Below are 17,345 nucleotides of genomic sequence, written 5' to 3'. Positions count from 1 at the left end.
CACCAATCCTGAAGACATCTTGGGGAACACAATAGAAAGCGCCTTTTTGTACTTAAAGTGTTTATATCCTTCTGAGAGGGATGTAAAACCAATAACAGTTTCTGTCATGTTTTGGTAATTATGGTAAGTAACTAAGCAAGGTGATATGACTGAGGGTACCTGGTGGCCATGCTGTTAGATTATCAAGAAAGACCACTCAGAAGAAGATGAGCCTGATGGATGAGATAAAGTCAGTCAAGCACAAAGAAGGAGAAAGCAGGTGTTCATTAGAAGAGACAGCACCTACAAAGGCCTGGAGGTGTGAGATTGTAGTGTTGGAGAGATATGGAGGGACAGAAATGGCCAGTGTATGGAAGGCATGAGAGGTAGGCCTTTGTCAAATCAAGTAGTTTCTCACTGACCACTTGTGTATGTCATTCTATGAGGAACAGGTGGTCACTGCAGGGTGGCCTGGGGAATCAAAAGATCACTGTGGACTGATGATCTTGCTTCCTTCTTCACTGAGAAAATTGAAGCAATTATAAGATAAACCCCACCCAGTCCCCCCAGCATTTGTATCCACATAGTCTCCTTTCCCTTCATAACCACAGATTATCTGTCCCTGCTCCTTCTGAGTACAAACCCTCCACTTTCATTCTTGGTTGCAGTCTTTCACATATTCAAGGTCAAAGTTCCAGCCCCATTAACAATTCTGCCCTCCCTCTTGGGCCATTTCTGTCAGCATACATCATTTTATCTTATTTGATTATTAAAAAAAAATCTTCTTTGGCCTCTACTTGCCTTCCATCTATTGTTTCACCTCTCTATTTTCCTCCACAGCAAAACATATTGAAAAAGTTGCTTATATTCACTATCTCTAATTCCTCTTCTCTCATCCTCTCATGAATCCATTTGAGTCAGGCTTAGACACTCATAACATAACTTACACTTGTATTGTACAAATATGAATGACTGCCATATTGCTAATTCAACTTTTAGTCCTCCTCTTATTAGACTTATCATCTTTGAAGCATTTCCTTCATTTGACTTCTAGGGTATCAAATCTTCATAGCTTACTGATTGTTCTTTCTCTGTCTCTATGGTTGGTTTTCTGCTTCTATTCCAGACAGCTTAAGATTGATATCTTAATATTTGGGTCCTTAAACTTTTTCTCTTTTCTACCCACACTCACTCTATTTTTGTGTTCTCATCCATTTTAAATGTCATCCATATAATGATGACTTTCCAAAGTATATCTCAAGCCAGTTTGTCTTGAAACTCCAAAATTTATTAAAATTGCCTAATTGACATCTCCACTGCTTGTCTAATTGACATTTCAAACTTGCTGTGTCTCAAACATGAATTTTTTGGTTGAATTATAGTTGGTTTATAATGCTGTGTAAGTTTCACATGTACAGCACAGTGATTCAGTCAAAATATATATATATATATATGTACATGTATTATGTATTTATTCAGATTCTTTTCCCTTATAGGATATTACAAAATATTGAGTATAGATCCCTGTGCTATACATTAGTCAGTTCAGTTCAGTTCAGTTCAGTCACTCAGTTGTGTCCAACTTTTTGCAACCCCATGAATCGCAGCACGCCAGGCCTCCCTGTCCATCACCAACTCCCGGAGTTTACTCAAACCCATGTCCATTGAGTCAGTGATGCCATCCAGGCATCTCATCCTCTGTCGTCCCCTTCTCCTCCTGCTCCCAATCCCTCCCAGCATCAGGGTCTTTTCCAGTGAGTCAGCTCTTGGCATGAGGTGGCCAAAGTATTGGAGTTTCAGCTTCAACATCAGTCCTTCCAATGAACACCCAGGACTGATCTCCTTTAGGATGGACTGGTTGGATCTCCTTGCAGTCCAAGGGACTCTCAAGAGTCTTCTGCAACACCATAGTTCAAAAGCATCAATTTTTTGGCACTCAGCTTTCTTCACAGTCCAACTCTCACATGCATACATGACCACTGGAAAAACCATAGCCTTGACTAGACAGACCTTTGTTGGCAAAGTAATGTCTCTGCTTTTTAATATGCTATCTAGGTTGGTCATAACTTTCCTTCCAAGGAGTAAGCGTCTTTTAATTTCATGGCTGCAATCACCATCTGCAGTGATTTTGAAGCCCAAAGAAAATAAAGTCTGACACTGTTTCCACTGTCTCCCCATCTGTTTCCCATGAGGCGATGGGACCAGATGCCATGATCTTAGTTTTCTGAATGTTGAGCTTTAAGCCAACTTTTTTACTCTCCTCTTTCACTTTCATCAAGAGGCTTTTTAGTTCCTCTTCACTTCTGCCATAAGAGTGATATCATCTGCATATCTAAGGTTATTGATATTTCTCCTGGCAATCTTTATTCCAGCTTGTGCTTCTCCCAGTCCAGCGTTTCTCATGATGTACTCTGCATAGAAGTTAAATAGGCAGGGTGACAATATACAGTCTTGATGTGCTCCTTTTCCTATTTGGAACCAGTCTGTTGTTCCGTGTCCAGTTCTAACTGTTGCTTCCTGACCTGCATATAGGTTTCCCAAGAGGCAGGTCAAGTGTTCTGGTATTCTCATCTCTTTCAGAATTTTCCACAGTTTATTGTGATCCACACAAAGGCTTTGGCATAGTCAATAAAGCAGAAATAGATGTTTTCCTGGAACTCTCTTGCTTTTTCAATGATCCAGCATACTTGTTGGCTATTTTAGATATAGTAGTATGTATATGTTAATCCCAAACTCCTACTTTATCCCTCCCACCTTTCACCTTTGGTAACCATGAGTTTTTCTAGGTCTGCAAGTTTATTTCTGTTTTGTAAATAACTTTATTTATAGTTTTTTCTTAGATTCCATGTATGAGCAGTATCATATGACATTTGTCTTTCTCTCTGGCTTATGTCATTTAGTATGATAATTTCTAGATCCATCCCTGTTGCTGCAAATGGTATTATTTCATTTTTTTTTTTTATGGCTAAGTAACACAAACACACATCTTTCTCCTCCTGCCTTCAATCTTTCCCAGCATCAGGGTCTTTTCCAATGAGTCAGTTCTTTGCATCAAGTAGCCAAAGTATTGGAGTTTCAGCTTCAGCATCAGTCCTTCCAATGAATATTCAGGACTGATCTCCTTTAGTATGGACTGATTGGATCTCCTTGCTGTCCAAGGGACTGTCAAGAGTCTTCTCCAACACCACAGTTCAAAAGCATCAATTCTTCGGTGCTCAGTATTATGTTACATAATGTTCTAATTTCTTCTCTTACCTGTAGCTGTCCAGTTTTTCTACCACCACTTATTGGAGAGACTGTCTTTTCCCTGTGATGTATTCTTGCTTCCTTCGTTGGCCAGCTCCAGTGGTCCCACATAGCTCCTGTGTACCAGGCCCAGCCTCTGCCATGCTATCTTTAATTCTAGCTCGCACACACATACCCAGGCCCTTGGCCTAGCCATGTGCATGGCGAGCTCCCACAGACACAGCCTACAATTCAGCTCCTGAGACTGCAGGTCACAGGCTGACTCCTATAGTTACAGGTCCAGGCTTGTTCTAACTCGAAGCCAGCCCTCATATTCTCAGGTTCCAGGTCAACTCTCATAATGCCAGGTTCCTGGAACATCCAAGTACTGGACCAAACACTAAACATGCAGATGCGGGGCCCACCCAGTAGTCCATACACCTGGACTTCTTACGCCCCCTGTACCCGGAATCCTTGTCAGTGCACATAGATACAGGTCCAAGGGCCATTACTACAGGCTCAAGTGCCAGGCCTGTACCCATAAAACTGGTTTCAAGACTTACCCAGTGGATAAAACCAGTCCAAGTAGTCAAGAGATGCCTACTTCCTTGAATATACAGACACTATGATTCATAAGGATCATGATAATCAAGGAAATAAGACACCACCAAAGAAAACCAGTATCTGTGAACTGTCTGACATAGAGTTTAGGCTTATCCTATTAAGGAAATACACTGTACTATGAGAAAACAAAAATAGACAACTAAATGAAGTTAGAAAAATTATGCATAAACAAAACGGGAAGCTCAACAAAGAAATAGAAATTGTTTAAAAGAACAAATAGATGTCCTTGAGTCAAAGAACATAAGGACAATCAAAAAATTCAGTAAAGAGATACAAGAACAGACTCAACCAAGCAGAAGAATTTGTGAGCTAGAAGACAGGTCATTTGAAATCATCTAGTCAGCAAAACAAAATGAATGAAAGAGAGTGAAGAAAACTTACATGAATTATGAGATGCCATTAAAAGAACCAGTTTATATATCACAGAATCCCAGAAATGGAAGAGAAGAAAAGAGCAAAAAGTTTATCAAAATAAACTATAGCTGAGAACTTCCAAAGCTGGGGAGAGATTTGGACATTGAATTTCATGAAGTCACTCCAGGTATTCAACCCAAAATGATCTTCTCCAAGACATATAATAAAGCCGTCTGAAATTGAAAACTGATGTTGATGAAATCCATATCTGACCACCTTCTCTGTTCAAAACTGTCTTGTAGCTTTCTAACTAGATTCTCTCCAAATTAAAACTCCAAATTCATGCATATACATACAACACTCATATGGTCTTATCCCTTATTAATTTTCTGATGTCACCCCTTACTTCTTTCTGCTTCATTTGCTCTGCTCCAGCCTCATTGGCCTTCTTGCCATGTTCATGGTAGTCATGTTCCTCCTTCCAAGCCGTTGCTTAGCTTGTTCCCTCTCTTAAAATAGTCCTTTGCTTAGAATCCCCACAACTGTTACTCTCATTCTTTCCAGGCATTTGCTGAAAATGTCATCCTGCTGCTGTGGCCTCCACTGACTCACGCTTTTTCTCTTTTCCTTTCAGTTTTATTGACATATAATTGACATGCAGTAATTGAGTTGAAGGTGTACAGCCTTATGACTTTACTTACATATATATCAAAATGATTATGACAGCACACTTAGTTCACATCCCTGACTCTTGCCTTTAAAATTACTGCGCACTCTTTCCTCTTGCTCTGTTCTGTTTTCTGTGGCACTTTGGGCACTTTTCATATTTTATGTACAGATAGCCTTAAACCCTAGTCAGCATTCAATTTAAAGCCATGCTAAACTCTTAAAATGCAGCAGCTTTCTCATCCATACATTTCTTATTACCTTAAACAGTCTAGGAGTAAATGCCAACTATGAGTGGAGGACTTGATAAGAGTTGGCGTCTTCTACTTCAGTCCTGGGTCACGAGTCATACTGGCTTTCTCTAGCAACTTGATCCTGTTTGCTCACTTCCTCATCCTGGTCTCCCTCAGTCCTGACCATCGTATACATGGATGCTTCTCAACCTATGGAGGAGCATATTTTGTCAGAGTAGAATCCAGGCACAGAGAGTAATCCTGGAACTAATACAGAAAGATACTCCCATTCGAGACAGGTATTCTGGGTGAGTTCTCCCAGTATTCTGGGAGTTCTGTGATCAAGGTCGCCCTCAAAGCATGGAGACTGTAGTGTAAATGAGAATGGGGCACTCTGTGATAAGAAGATACTTAATATGGTGATACTATGATGATGCCTTCTGACCCTACCAGCTCAAGATAACTAAGGACTACTTGGATATGCAAGTTTGAGCCAGCAAACACATACAAATATGTCTTGGGCCACCATTGAATGCTACGACTTCTTAACCAACTGCAAAGTAGGTAACCAAATCCCTGCCTCAACAAGCTAGAATGTAAGAAAGCAAGAACTGCCCACCACAAAGAGTTCACTGGCAAAAGATCATCATAGCATCCAGTGGTTTGCAGCTGACCAAGACACTTTGGTATGACTAGGAGATATTCTCAAGTAAAATATTCCAAAGTCACTTGGAATCAGCCCCATGGAAAACAGTTTCCTGCTGGGGTATGTTTTCAGAGAAAATAGTTGCATTCTCATGTTCAAATACAACAGCTTTTCCCTAGTAGCACTTACCGATCAGGGATTCCCTCTTTCCTCCAGGTTCTGTTTCCTCCTTGGTTTTGCTCCTGCAACTGGCTTTTAAGTCAAATCCCCAGCTCTCCTTTCTCAGAAATGTAAGGAATTCAGACAGATGGGAGGGATGAAAGGCTGCAGTCACCAAGCTCTTGAGAATCAGAAGGAAAAGATGACAAAAACAGGGAAATGGAGGTATAATATGTTAGCATATTACACATCGCATTGGGTTGGCCAAAATGTTCATTCAGGGTTTTCCTTAAGGTATTATGAAAAACCTAAATGAACTTTTTGACCAACCCAATAGTTGGGTTGGACCTGCTAGTAGGACATGTTTTTTTGCATGAAGTTTTCCCACAGTAAATAATAGTTACTCTCTGTATAGCCTCTGAGGCCATTATTATCATGAGTTTTAACTTTGTAAGTTTCATAGGATATTTTTCCAAATGAAAGGACCTCAGTTCTGTCTGACTTGTGCACACATAGTGTAGCTGTTCCTGCCGTCTCTCAGAAGTCTCTGGCAAGGCCATTCTGTTTTAACAACTTCAAAGTGTTCTTATAACTTATCTTCTGACCCCCCCCCCCCCCCCATTGCCTGTGTTGCCTCCAACCTCAACTTGGTACCATCAAGGACCTGTAAGATAAAGTTGTGAAGCAAGCAAGTTTAATCAAAAGCATTATAAGTCTTTTCTTGGTAATCACCTTTTGTTCTAGAGTAGCTATTTTTAGTGTAAAAAATTTTTTTTGCCTTTATTCTGATGACCTACATGTTTAACCAATTGATTATACTTTGCATGAAAATCAAAGTGTTCTCTTTCCAGTTTACTTTTGCTGTCAGTGCAATGCAAAATCTATTTCCCTGAATTAGGTTGCATTTCATTCATCTTTTATACATGAAATTGTAATGGTTCAAGGTTAATGATCTCTAAAGAAAATGTGTTGCTTACATTGTAACTACCTTATTTCAAAAGTATTCCAGAAAATACTGATTATTTCTAGCAGTATGAAAATGTGACACGTTTAAATCTTGGTAAAGTTGACTGAACTTTGCTTAGATTCAGTCAACAAAATAATTATTGAGTACCTTTCTAAATAAAGTGTTTGATATTTCAGAATTGAATTAGTAAATTACAGATTAGCTTCTTTTAATGCAAGTGAATGTGGTTTTTTTTAGAGAGACAGATGGGCTTCCCTGGTAGCTCAGCTGGTAAAGAATCCACCTGCAATGCAGGAGACCTGGGTTTGATCCCTGGGTTGGGAAGATCCCCTGGAAAAGGGAATGGCCACCAACTCCAGTATTCTGGCCTGGAGAACTCCATGGACTGTACAGTTTATTTGGTTGCAAAGAGTTGGACATGACTCAGCAACTTTCACTTTCAGAGAGCCAGATAGATATAAAGTACTAAAGAAGTTCAGAGGAGGGAGAGTGTTACTGGATAGAGTACTAGCCCAATTGTCTTTATCATCTTTCATACCTAGCTCTACTGCATCTAGATCATGTCATTAGTTAATTCTTTCTTCATTTATTCAGACATATATTCAGACCTACGATGTACAGGCAGTGTACTAGATATTGAGGATGTAAAATGAACATGGCACCATTGTTCTTTACAGTGTTCAGTCTAATGGACCAGATAGTCATGGAAATAAATCATTATGACACAGTGTTGTGTTATGCCAAAAGTGTGTGCAAAACTCTGAGAGACAAAGGAGAGGATAATAGCTCCGCCTTCTGCCAAGGGTCATGGCATAGTATGCTGGTGAAATCTTAAGAAAGAAATTGGCATTTGTACTGAGCCTGGACAATTTGAAGGTCAAATAACACGCAGTTGGTCGGGTGGATAGAGGAAGAAAAAAATTCAACAAAAGGAATTACAAGAGCAAAGTCACTGTTATAAGCTATGTATTTGCATTTCAAAAACCAGACCTGTTGTCTTCAAATATACTTTAAAAATAATTTAAATGTCTCATTTATTTTTTAACAGAGCCCTTGAACTAACTCTAAACTCTGAAAATGATTTACCTGGTCACAGACAACCAAGAAAACAGTCAAACTGTTAAAAGAAAAAGTTAAACGGAGTCTGACTGACACTTGTCTATTTAAAAATAACCATAGTATATTTTAAGGATAAAACAGCCTATATTTTATTGCTATTGATTTGTATAGCTATTGGTGTTTATTTTAAGCTTTACTTTAACAGTTCTAAGATATAAGAAAGTAGAGGATAAGTGAAATCTCCTGAATAAAAAATATGACAGTAAGTAAATTCTTGTTCTCCCCACAGATTTAGCAGCATTTACGCCCCACCAATTTCTGCTCAGTGCTTGCACACATGTGGGATGTACAAACAGTTCCCTGGTCATACTGTCCACCGCACAGCTACCACCAGAACACGTGGATCCCCCAGTTCTGACTGTCCTGGATTCTAGAACTGTATACATTCAGTAAGTAGAAACATTGTCCCTATCACACACTGGTTCATGCAAGAATCCCAGTGAGTTCAATCAAGGGAAGGGTTTGTGACATAAAATTAATTTTATTGTGATTAAATGCACAGAAGTGATTAGTTCAGTGGTTCTGGGAATCTTTGATTATCACTTGCCAACTTAATTTCCATTTTGTCTTTATGCAATCAAGCTGAGCCACACATGTACGTAGATTCTGTGCAAACTTCAAAAAAGAAAAAATGACCACTTACATGACTGCCCTGGGCTTTTTTTTTTAATGTGAGGCATTATTTGCAATTATTTGGAATTAGCGTAATTTTTTTTTTCTTTTTGATTATAAAATAGGACTCTCTTGCTCCCCTGAAGTTGAAGTCAGAGAGATTCTGTCATATACTGGCATGTTCAGATTATTTTTGATAATACTGATTATTATCCTTTTCTTAATATGTGAGGTACAAGGTATATTGCAGTACGTAACTGAAACTTAGAAGACCTCTGTTCCCACTAGTTAATATTTGTTTACATTAATCACTCCTCATCTTGGTTTTCTCACCAGTTAAAGAGTTTGAACTGAAGATACTATGATGTTCATTCAAGCTGACAAACACTGGGATTTCATATCCTATTGTTCCAAGTGTAAATTCCCCTGTTGGCTTTCATGTGTCCCAAGCTGAGCCCACTTTATTTACCTTAAAAAATTTCCCTCTGCTCTAAGTATTTCTCCGTTTACCAATTTCTGTCTATTCCGCAAACTGTCCTTCTCATTCCCCCTGACACTTTGTAGCCCGCATCTGGAATAGCCTCTACTTTCCCTTCTGCCTACCGATTCCAATCCATCAAGTATATGATCTTATGTGTCCAGGTAGTGTCACCTCATTCTAGAAGTCTTAACTGACTACTTACTTCAGCCTTTCCAGTCTTAACTTTTCTTCAGTAGTTGCATACTGAAACTCTGTTAGATTGCTGCATCTTTCAAGACAACTGTGACATGAAAATTATACAATTATCTCTCCCTCTCATTTCTCAGAAGTTCTCAGACATTCTACTTCTCCCAATTGTTGTTCCATGGCCCGAGTTCAAAATCAAGCACTCACTCCTACATTTTTGTATTACTAGCTAATTAAAATGGTAAATAGCTAGAAAGCAGGCACTATGTCTTATTTCTATCCCATTCAGAACAGACATTTCGTAACTACTTGGTATTTTTTAAGTGAATTACTTTTGAGCTCTCAGCGTGTTTCTTTACGATGGCATAAATCCAAGCTCATATGTGTCTTTTAAAAATCCTGCACATCTCAGATTTGACTTGAATGTCTGATGATTATAATGCTATATTTTTTCATTCCCAGGTGGAAACAACCAAGAAAAGTAAATGGAATTCTGGAACGCTATATATTATATATTTCAAATCACACACATGATTTTACAGTTTGGGATGTCATCTATAACAACACAGAACTTTTTCAGGATCACACTCTGCAGTACCTTTTACCTGGTAATAAATATCTCATCAAACTGGCAGTAAGTTCACTTTATTTTTCTCACTTTGTCTGTCCTCATCACTCTCCTTGCTGCTTCCCTTTTGTCTCATCTTCTCTCCATCTCTCACTTAAAAAAAAAAAAACAAAATTCTCTTGTATTGCTATTTACACTGAAAACTCGCTTCACATACAAAGTGAAAATATTGCTGATCTAATACCTACATATTTATTTTTGGTTATGCAAAATGATAGAATAACCATCTGAAACAGGAGATTTTTCCAAATCTAATTTGGGATTATCAGAAATTATTTCTTTTTTTATTATTTGTAGAATGTCATAATTGTTGAGGGCTTTTCAGAAAATGCTTGGATTACTAGGGCTATTTTCCCAATGGGGCTTGTATTCATTCAAAAAGCAATGCATGGTATGAAAATGTAGGTCTCTTATTTTTAAATGAAGATTTAAATGACCCTCAAATATTCTTGATTGTTATTATATCCTGGTTTACATTACATTTCTATCTCAAAATAACAGTCACCTAATAAAACCCTAGAATCAACATAGTTTAGACAGGCAATAGCATTTTTTAATGCAAAATAGCACTTTTACACAAAGATCTTTTAAAAGACCTTGATCTTACTGTGGAATTTATACTCAGTAGTTTCCTTTGTTTTTTTTGATGAAATATAATCTTTTTTAAGTTTAATAGCATATCTGAAAATAACTGAATATAAACATGAGATTGTCCCTATTTGTTTTAAACACACTCTTCATTTTATAGCAATACCTATATAAGGATATTTGCTTTGATAAATGCCATAGAAAATATTCTGCTCTTGATTATGAATAAATTTACATTTATGTAGACACTGTGTATGCATTCATTTTACTTAACATGCTCGTGAATGCTCTAAATATTATACCACGAGAAAATAAACTACATTCAACTGTTGCTAACTGTCTGACCTGACACCACACAACAAGGGCAATCAGACAATGTTAAAAATTATTTTCAGAACTGTCTCCATGTGCCTAGGTGTTCAGCACACGGATAGGTTTCTGAATCAGCAATTTAATTTCTTAGCTTTTCCACCCAAGATATAAGAAGTGTATTAACTTGATTTACAAAAGCTAATATGGAAATCCACATCATTTCAAAACAGTGGTGATATCAAAATAAGAAAAGCCCCTGTTGCTTAGAAACAACCAAAATTAAACAGAAATTGTGTTACTCTTGGCTTTTATTAGAAGGAGGCAAAGGGTATGAAACCAAGTTCTACTTTCAAGACAATTTTTAGGATATTTTGCACAGTAAGTGAAGACCCACCTGAATCTCCTATGTTTTATAAGTCTGTAATACCTTGAAAAATAAATACAACTAGATTGGGAGTCCACTTTCTTGAGTTTTAATTCAGATTTGCCACTAACTGACCTGAAAAATTCACTTAATTGCACTGAGTCTTATGTTCTTCAAGCCTAAAATTAGGACTTTGACTTAAGTGATTTTTAATGTATCTTTGAGCCCTAAACTTCTATGATGCTAAAAAGTTGACCCCAAATAATATTCTGTGAAGTCAAAGGAGACCTGTCAGCCACTGAATAATGTTGATGCAAGATGTCATAAAGATGCAAGAGTCTTTGCCCTGTCTTGTTAGGAAAGTAAATTTGCTCATATTATTTTTGATTTCACTGTATCTTTAGGGCAGAATATACACTGACATATTTTCAGAAAGTATTCAACTAAAAGGTTTTTTACTTTAACTCTGTTAACAGGTAAATTAAATGAACCAGAACATTTTAGGTTCATCTTGGTTAATTGAGGAACTCGTGTATATTTCATGCTTTCAACAGGATAACTGGCTTTCAAGGTCATTAGATTAATAGATGGAGATCAGGTTCTCAGCCAAGTGGAGCTGTGTTTGTAGATAGTCTTAGCATATTGACTGAGGACTAGGAAACAAAACTTTCAGATACAAAGCATTTAGGCAGGCATTAGAGAAAAATACATGTGAGTTCCATATGATTTACTCCAGACTGGAGCAGGTATGTTACTTCATGTGGTTTCATGTAGTTTTCCCTGTTGTTGTTCAGTCGCTAAGCTGTGTCTGACCCTTTGCGACCCCATGGACTGCAGCACGCCAGGCTTCCCTGTCCTCCACTATCTCCCAGAGTTTGCTCAAGCTTGTGTCCACTGAGTTGGTGATCCTATCCAACCATTTCAACCTCTGTCACCCACTTCTCCTTCCCTCATCCCTTTCCCAGGGTCTTTTCCAATGAGTTTAGCATCAGGTGGTCAAAGTATTGGAGCTTCAGCTTCAGTGTCAGTCCTTCCAGGGAATATTCAGAATTGAATTCCTTTAGGATTGAAAGTGAAAGTCGCTCAGTCATGTCTGATTGGTGTCTAACTCTTTGTGACCCTGTGGACTATATAGGCCGTGGAATTCTCCAGGCCAGAATATTAGAGTGGGTAGCCTTTCCCTTCTCCAGGGGATCTTCCCAACCCAGGATCAAACCCAGGTCTTCCACATTGTGGGGGGATTCTTTACCAGCTGATCCACGAGGAAAGTAGTAGAATACTGGAGTGGATAGCCTATTCCTTCTCCAGTGGATCTTCCCGATCCATGAATAGAACCAGGGTCTCCTGCATCGTAGGCAGATTCTTTACTAACTGGGCTATCATGGAAGCCCTTCCTTTAGGATTGACTGGTTTTACCTCCTTGCTATGCAAGGGACTCTCAAGAGTCTTTTCTAGCACCACGTTTCAAAAGCATCAATTCTTTGGCACTGAGCCTTCTTTATGGTCCAACTCTCAGATCTGTATATGACTTTTCCAAAGGTTTGGGAAAACCATAGCTTTGACTATTTGGTCATTTGTCAGAAAAGTTAGGTCTTTGCAATTTAATATGTTCTCTAGGTTTGTCATAGCTTTCCTTCCAAGAAGCAAGCATCTTTTAATTTCATGGCTACAGTCACCACCCTCAGTGATTTGGAGCCCAGGGAAATAAAAACTGTCACTGTTTCCACTTTTTCACGTTGATTTGCCATGAAGTGATAGGACCGGATGCCATGATCTTAGGCTTTTTAATGTTATATTATAAAATCCAAAGGTGTAGAGACTGCATATTTCAAAGTTCTGTCTGCAGAATTAAGCATAGTATCTGGAAACAAAGCCCATGAGTGATTCTTGAATGAATGAATGAACACTGAGAATATTTATTTCACAGAGAATCTGAGACCTGATATGAATCAAGTAACTTGCTGTAAAAAGTCAGAGTTAGGGACTGTATGTTTCCAAATATATGCTGTTTGTCCTAGAAGAAATAGCATCATATTTTGCTACATTTAGGAAATGGCATTGCAAAGTGTCATAATTCCTAGTAAATATTAGTGAGCCAGCAATTAAATAAGGAGGCTAATAAGACAGGCAGGTATCAAGGTATATATGGTTTGATAATAACCATATTACTGCTAGACATTTGCCTCTTGATGAAGTTTGTGTTCAATATATTTCCTGGACAGATTATTAGAAATGATGAGCTTTAAATTTTCAAAAGATCATTTCTAGATAATATGGCCTTTTTCTTTTTCTTCATATGTTAAAATATGCTACATTCTTAACATCATCAGACCCTACTTATCTGAAAACAAACTGTTGTAAAAGAAAATGCTACTTTTGGATGTTCTTAATATTTATAATTTCAAAAATAATTGATATACTTTTATTAGTTATGCATTTTATTGTACTAAAATTGAATCTCCTATTGGGACTGGATATTCTTCATTGCAGTAGTATGACTTTTCAATTTAAAACAATGTGGTTGTAATTGATAAAAGTGATAGGAGATGGGTGAAACACCTTATTTTAACATCTCAGAGGCTTTCAAAGACCTTGCCAATTCATAAAGACATCTTTGATCAAGTCCACAATTTTGTTTAGCTGTTCCAAGCCAAAATTTTAATCAGCATTCAGTTGCATTGAATGTTGTGCTGGTAGGCCAAATAAGATACTGATTGGTTCATTTTCATTTAGATAATATCAGGTAGATTAAACCAACCAAAAGCAACTTTAAGAATATTTATTTCTCTATGAAGGAACTAAGATACCCTACTCACCTGGCCCTCTAAATGCATGCAAAAGGGATATAGGGAAATAAAAGAACAAAATAAAATATTTTGCAGGTAATTCTGTTGTTTTAGCAGCCCTTTGAAAATGTGAGTTCATTTACAAGAAAAATTCTCTCCAAATTCCTTGAATCCTTAAGCTTTTTTATCAAGTTGCTAGTTTATGGGTCTTTGATGACACAGCCCAACAGTCCTTCCAAACCAGAGGACGTCCTCATTTATTCCAGAATTTTCTATCCCATAAAGTTCTCAAAGCAAAGTAAATTTTAATTCACATTCTGTTTTAAATATATCTATATATAAACAAATAAATAAATATATCTATCTATATATATACAATGAAATGGAACATAGAACATACAGTGTTTCTTTGGGAGAGTTGGTGGGGGAAATTCTCAGGCCATGAATAAGAAAAATAATAGTGACAAATAGACTAAATCCCAGTGTGGGTTGAGTTTCAGAATAACATGCTGCAACATTTTTCCCCTCCTAAGGAAAAAAAGGAAAATCTAGGATCCAAGTGGATGGATTTATCTCTTTCTATGCACTGAAAGGGATGTTCCTTTGATGATTTTCCTTCAATAACTCAGCTGTCTCACAACGCCTGTTTTTCTGCTATGTTTTCTGGTTGACTTTTAGCACACTGGAAATATTTTGTCTTAATTTTTATGTGTTAATGTTCAGGTAGTTTCTTCTTGGGCAAACAGTGACATGTCCTAGAGTTTTGAATCACAAGCTCAATTGACTTCTCTTTATTTGCAAAGATTCTGTTCTCAGGAGGAGTATGGTTTACCGTTTAACACAGATATGCACATCCCACAGCTGAGCATTAGAGGAAACCCAGAGGTTAATTAGGTCTCCAATCTTAATGCAGTTTCATGCCCAGGCCACACTTTAGCTCTTCTGAAACTTGCTTATACTGAGAAATTATACTCAAGATATGGGTTCCTGTTGTCTTCTTACAATAAGAAGTAAAATTGATCTCCACATCTACTGACCATTTACTGTCACTAACACTTTTAGCGAAGAATTTGCAACTATTTGCAGCACTTTATAAGTAGTATATTTCAATATAAGAAAATACCTTCAAAAGTCAGTCAGCTTTTTCCTGTCTTTAGGGAAAAATGCCAACTGCTTTAAGTATCAAAAGTTTATCCTTTTAATATCTAACTGAAAAGCAAGATCCAAGCTCAGTGTTTCATTTTTTAATATTAGTCATAGCTACCTTCAATGAAAATGAATAACTGCCTGCGTTATACCTTGTCCTAGGATTTTGCTTCATTTTCTTACTGCTCTTGATGAAATTTAGTGCTTTTTGAAAGATTTTTATGTTTGTTTGTGTAAATTACAGTTGTGACCTTAAAGGTACTGGAAAAAACTTGTTTTCAAATAGCTGTTATGTAAAGACATAATTGCCAACATATACTAGCAGATAGAGGCTGGAAAAACTCTGTGTTCTGGAGAAAGGCTTATCCAATAAGTTGTGTAGGGATGATATTTCCCTAATAGACTGAATCATTTATTTGGAATTATTGGCAGTTTACAATGAAAATGCACACAGAGGTTTCTGAATATCTTAACATCCATGATTCCATTTCTGGCATTACTATACCTCCTTCATTAAGGGAATTGAGGGTTCTGTGATCAGTTTAAGTTTGTTAGCCATGTGATGAAGCTCAATTCCTCTGACACATCAGTTAATGACTTCACCCTTTAAGCCACTAAATGGTCATTCAACAATTACTTCATTGCAGATTTATGAGAAATATTGTTTTATTTGATTTCACATTTTGTCACACTTTAAACATACTGTTCACACTATTGGGACTTCCCAAGCAGCAACTAGTGGTAAAGAATCTGCCTACCAATGCAGGAGATATAAGAGATGTGGATTAAATCCCTGGGCCAGGAAGATCCCCTGGAGGAGAAAATGGCAACCCATTCCAGTATTCTTGACAGTAGAATCTCATGGACAGAGGAGCCTGGTGGACTGCAGCCCATGGGGTTGCAAAGAGTTGAACACAACCGAGCATCTGAGCACTTCACATATTTTCTGTGTATCTTTTTTTTTTTTTTTTGAAATCATGTGTTTTATCTTGAAGTAGCATTTATTCTCTAGTATTTTTCTCATGGGTCTATATTTGTTTGAGTCACTCTAGGAAGCTTTCTATGAGGATAATTTCATTGTGACTATTCACATGGTCAATATATACCCCATCTCTAGATTCTAAATTGGAATATAATTCATACATTCTTACACCCTGGGTTATTATTTAGTTTTTGGAGGTGGCTATCTCATCTGGTCCCATCACCTCATGGGAAATAGATGGGGAGACAGTGGAAACAGTGTCAGACTTTATTTTTGGGGCTCCAAAATCACTGCAGATGGTGATTCAGCCATGAAATTAAAAGACTCTTACTCCTTGGAAGGAAGGTTATGACCAACCTAGATAGCATATTAAAAAGCAGAGACATTACTTTGTCAAGAAAGGTCCATCTAGTGAAGGCTATGGTTTTTCCAGTGGTCATGTATGGATGTGAGAGTTGGACTATGAAGAAAGCTGAGCACCAAAAAATTGATGCTTTTGAACTGTGGTGTTGGAGAAGACTCTTGAGAGTCCCTTGGACTGCAAGGAGATCCAACCAGTCCATCCTAAAGGAGATGAGTCCTGGGTGTTCATTGGAAGGACTGATGCTGAGGCTGAAACTCCAGTACTTTGGTCACCTCATGCGAAGAGTTGACTCATTGGAAAAGACCCTGATGCTGGGAGGGATTGGGGGCAGGAGCAGAAGGGGACGACAGAGGATGAGATGGCTGGATGGCATCACCGACTCGATGGGCATGAGTTTGAGTAAACTCGGGAGTTGGTGATGGGCAGGGAGGCCTGGCATGCTGCGATTCATGGGGTCGCAAAGAGTCGGACACGACTGAGCGACTGAACTGAACTGAACTGATCTCATGTCCTAAAAAGCAAACTAATTAAATGTTAGACCTCAGCATTGAAGCAACTTTATTTGGGGGTAGGGGACAGAGAGAACACTATTTCAAAGGGTCTGAAACTCTCATAATGAACTCTGTCTCTTCAGTGCCCGTCTAGACTTCGGGGCCCCGAGTGACATGTGCGTTTTTTGCCTCTCTGTCCAGGCTTGCACGGGGGGTGGGTGCACAGTGAGTAAGGCCAGCCAGGCCCTGACTGAGGAGAGGACCCCCGAAGGCGTGCCGGCTCCCAGAGTGAACCCAGACTCCCCTCACTCCTTTAACATCTCCTGGACTGAGCCTGAGTATCCGAATGGTAAGTGAACTCCTTTAGCCTCAAGTTAAAAAGATGATTAGCAAAGGTAAATTAATATTCTAAATGGCAGCTTATATGTGGTGC

The 17,345-nt window shown here is 38.1% G+C and overlaps 1 protein-coding gene across 1 annotated transcript in view; it reads left to right on the top strand.

Annotated features, from left to right (window-relative positions):
• Positions 1-17,345, top strand: part of USH2A (usherin) — an 890,339-nt gene that overhangs the window by 449,433 nt on the left and 423,561 nt on the right. Inside the window, exons 33-35 of the mRNA XM_043922807.1 lie at positions 8,202-8,361; positions 9,714-9,885; positions 17,114-17,261. Coding sequence (XP_043778742.1) covers positions 8,202-8,361; positions 9,714-9,885; positions 17,114-17,261 — 480 coding nt within the window. The remainder of the gene's footprint in view (positions 1-8,201; positions 8,362-9,713; positions 9,886-17,113; positions 17,262-17,345) is intronic.

The sequence above is a fragment of the Cervus elaphus genome, chromosome 14 (assembly GCF_910594005.1).
Source record: "Cervus elaphus chromosome 14, mCerEla1.1, whole genome shotgun sequence".
NCBI classification, from domain to species: Eukaryota; Metazoa; Chordata; class Mammalia; order Artiodactyla; family Cervidae; genus Cervus; species Cervus elaphus.
The sequence above is the reverse complement of the archived record's forward strand: the minus strand, read 5'-3'. Positions and strand labels throughout refer to the sequence as shown.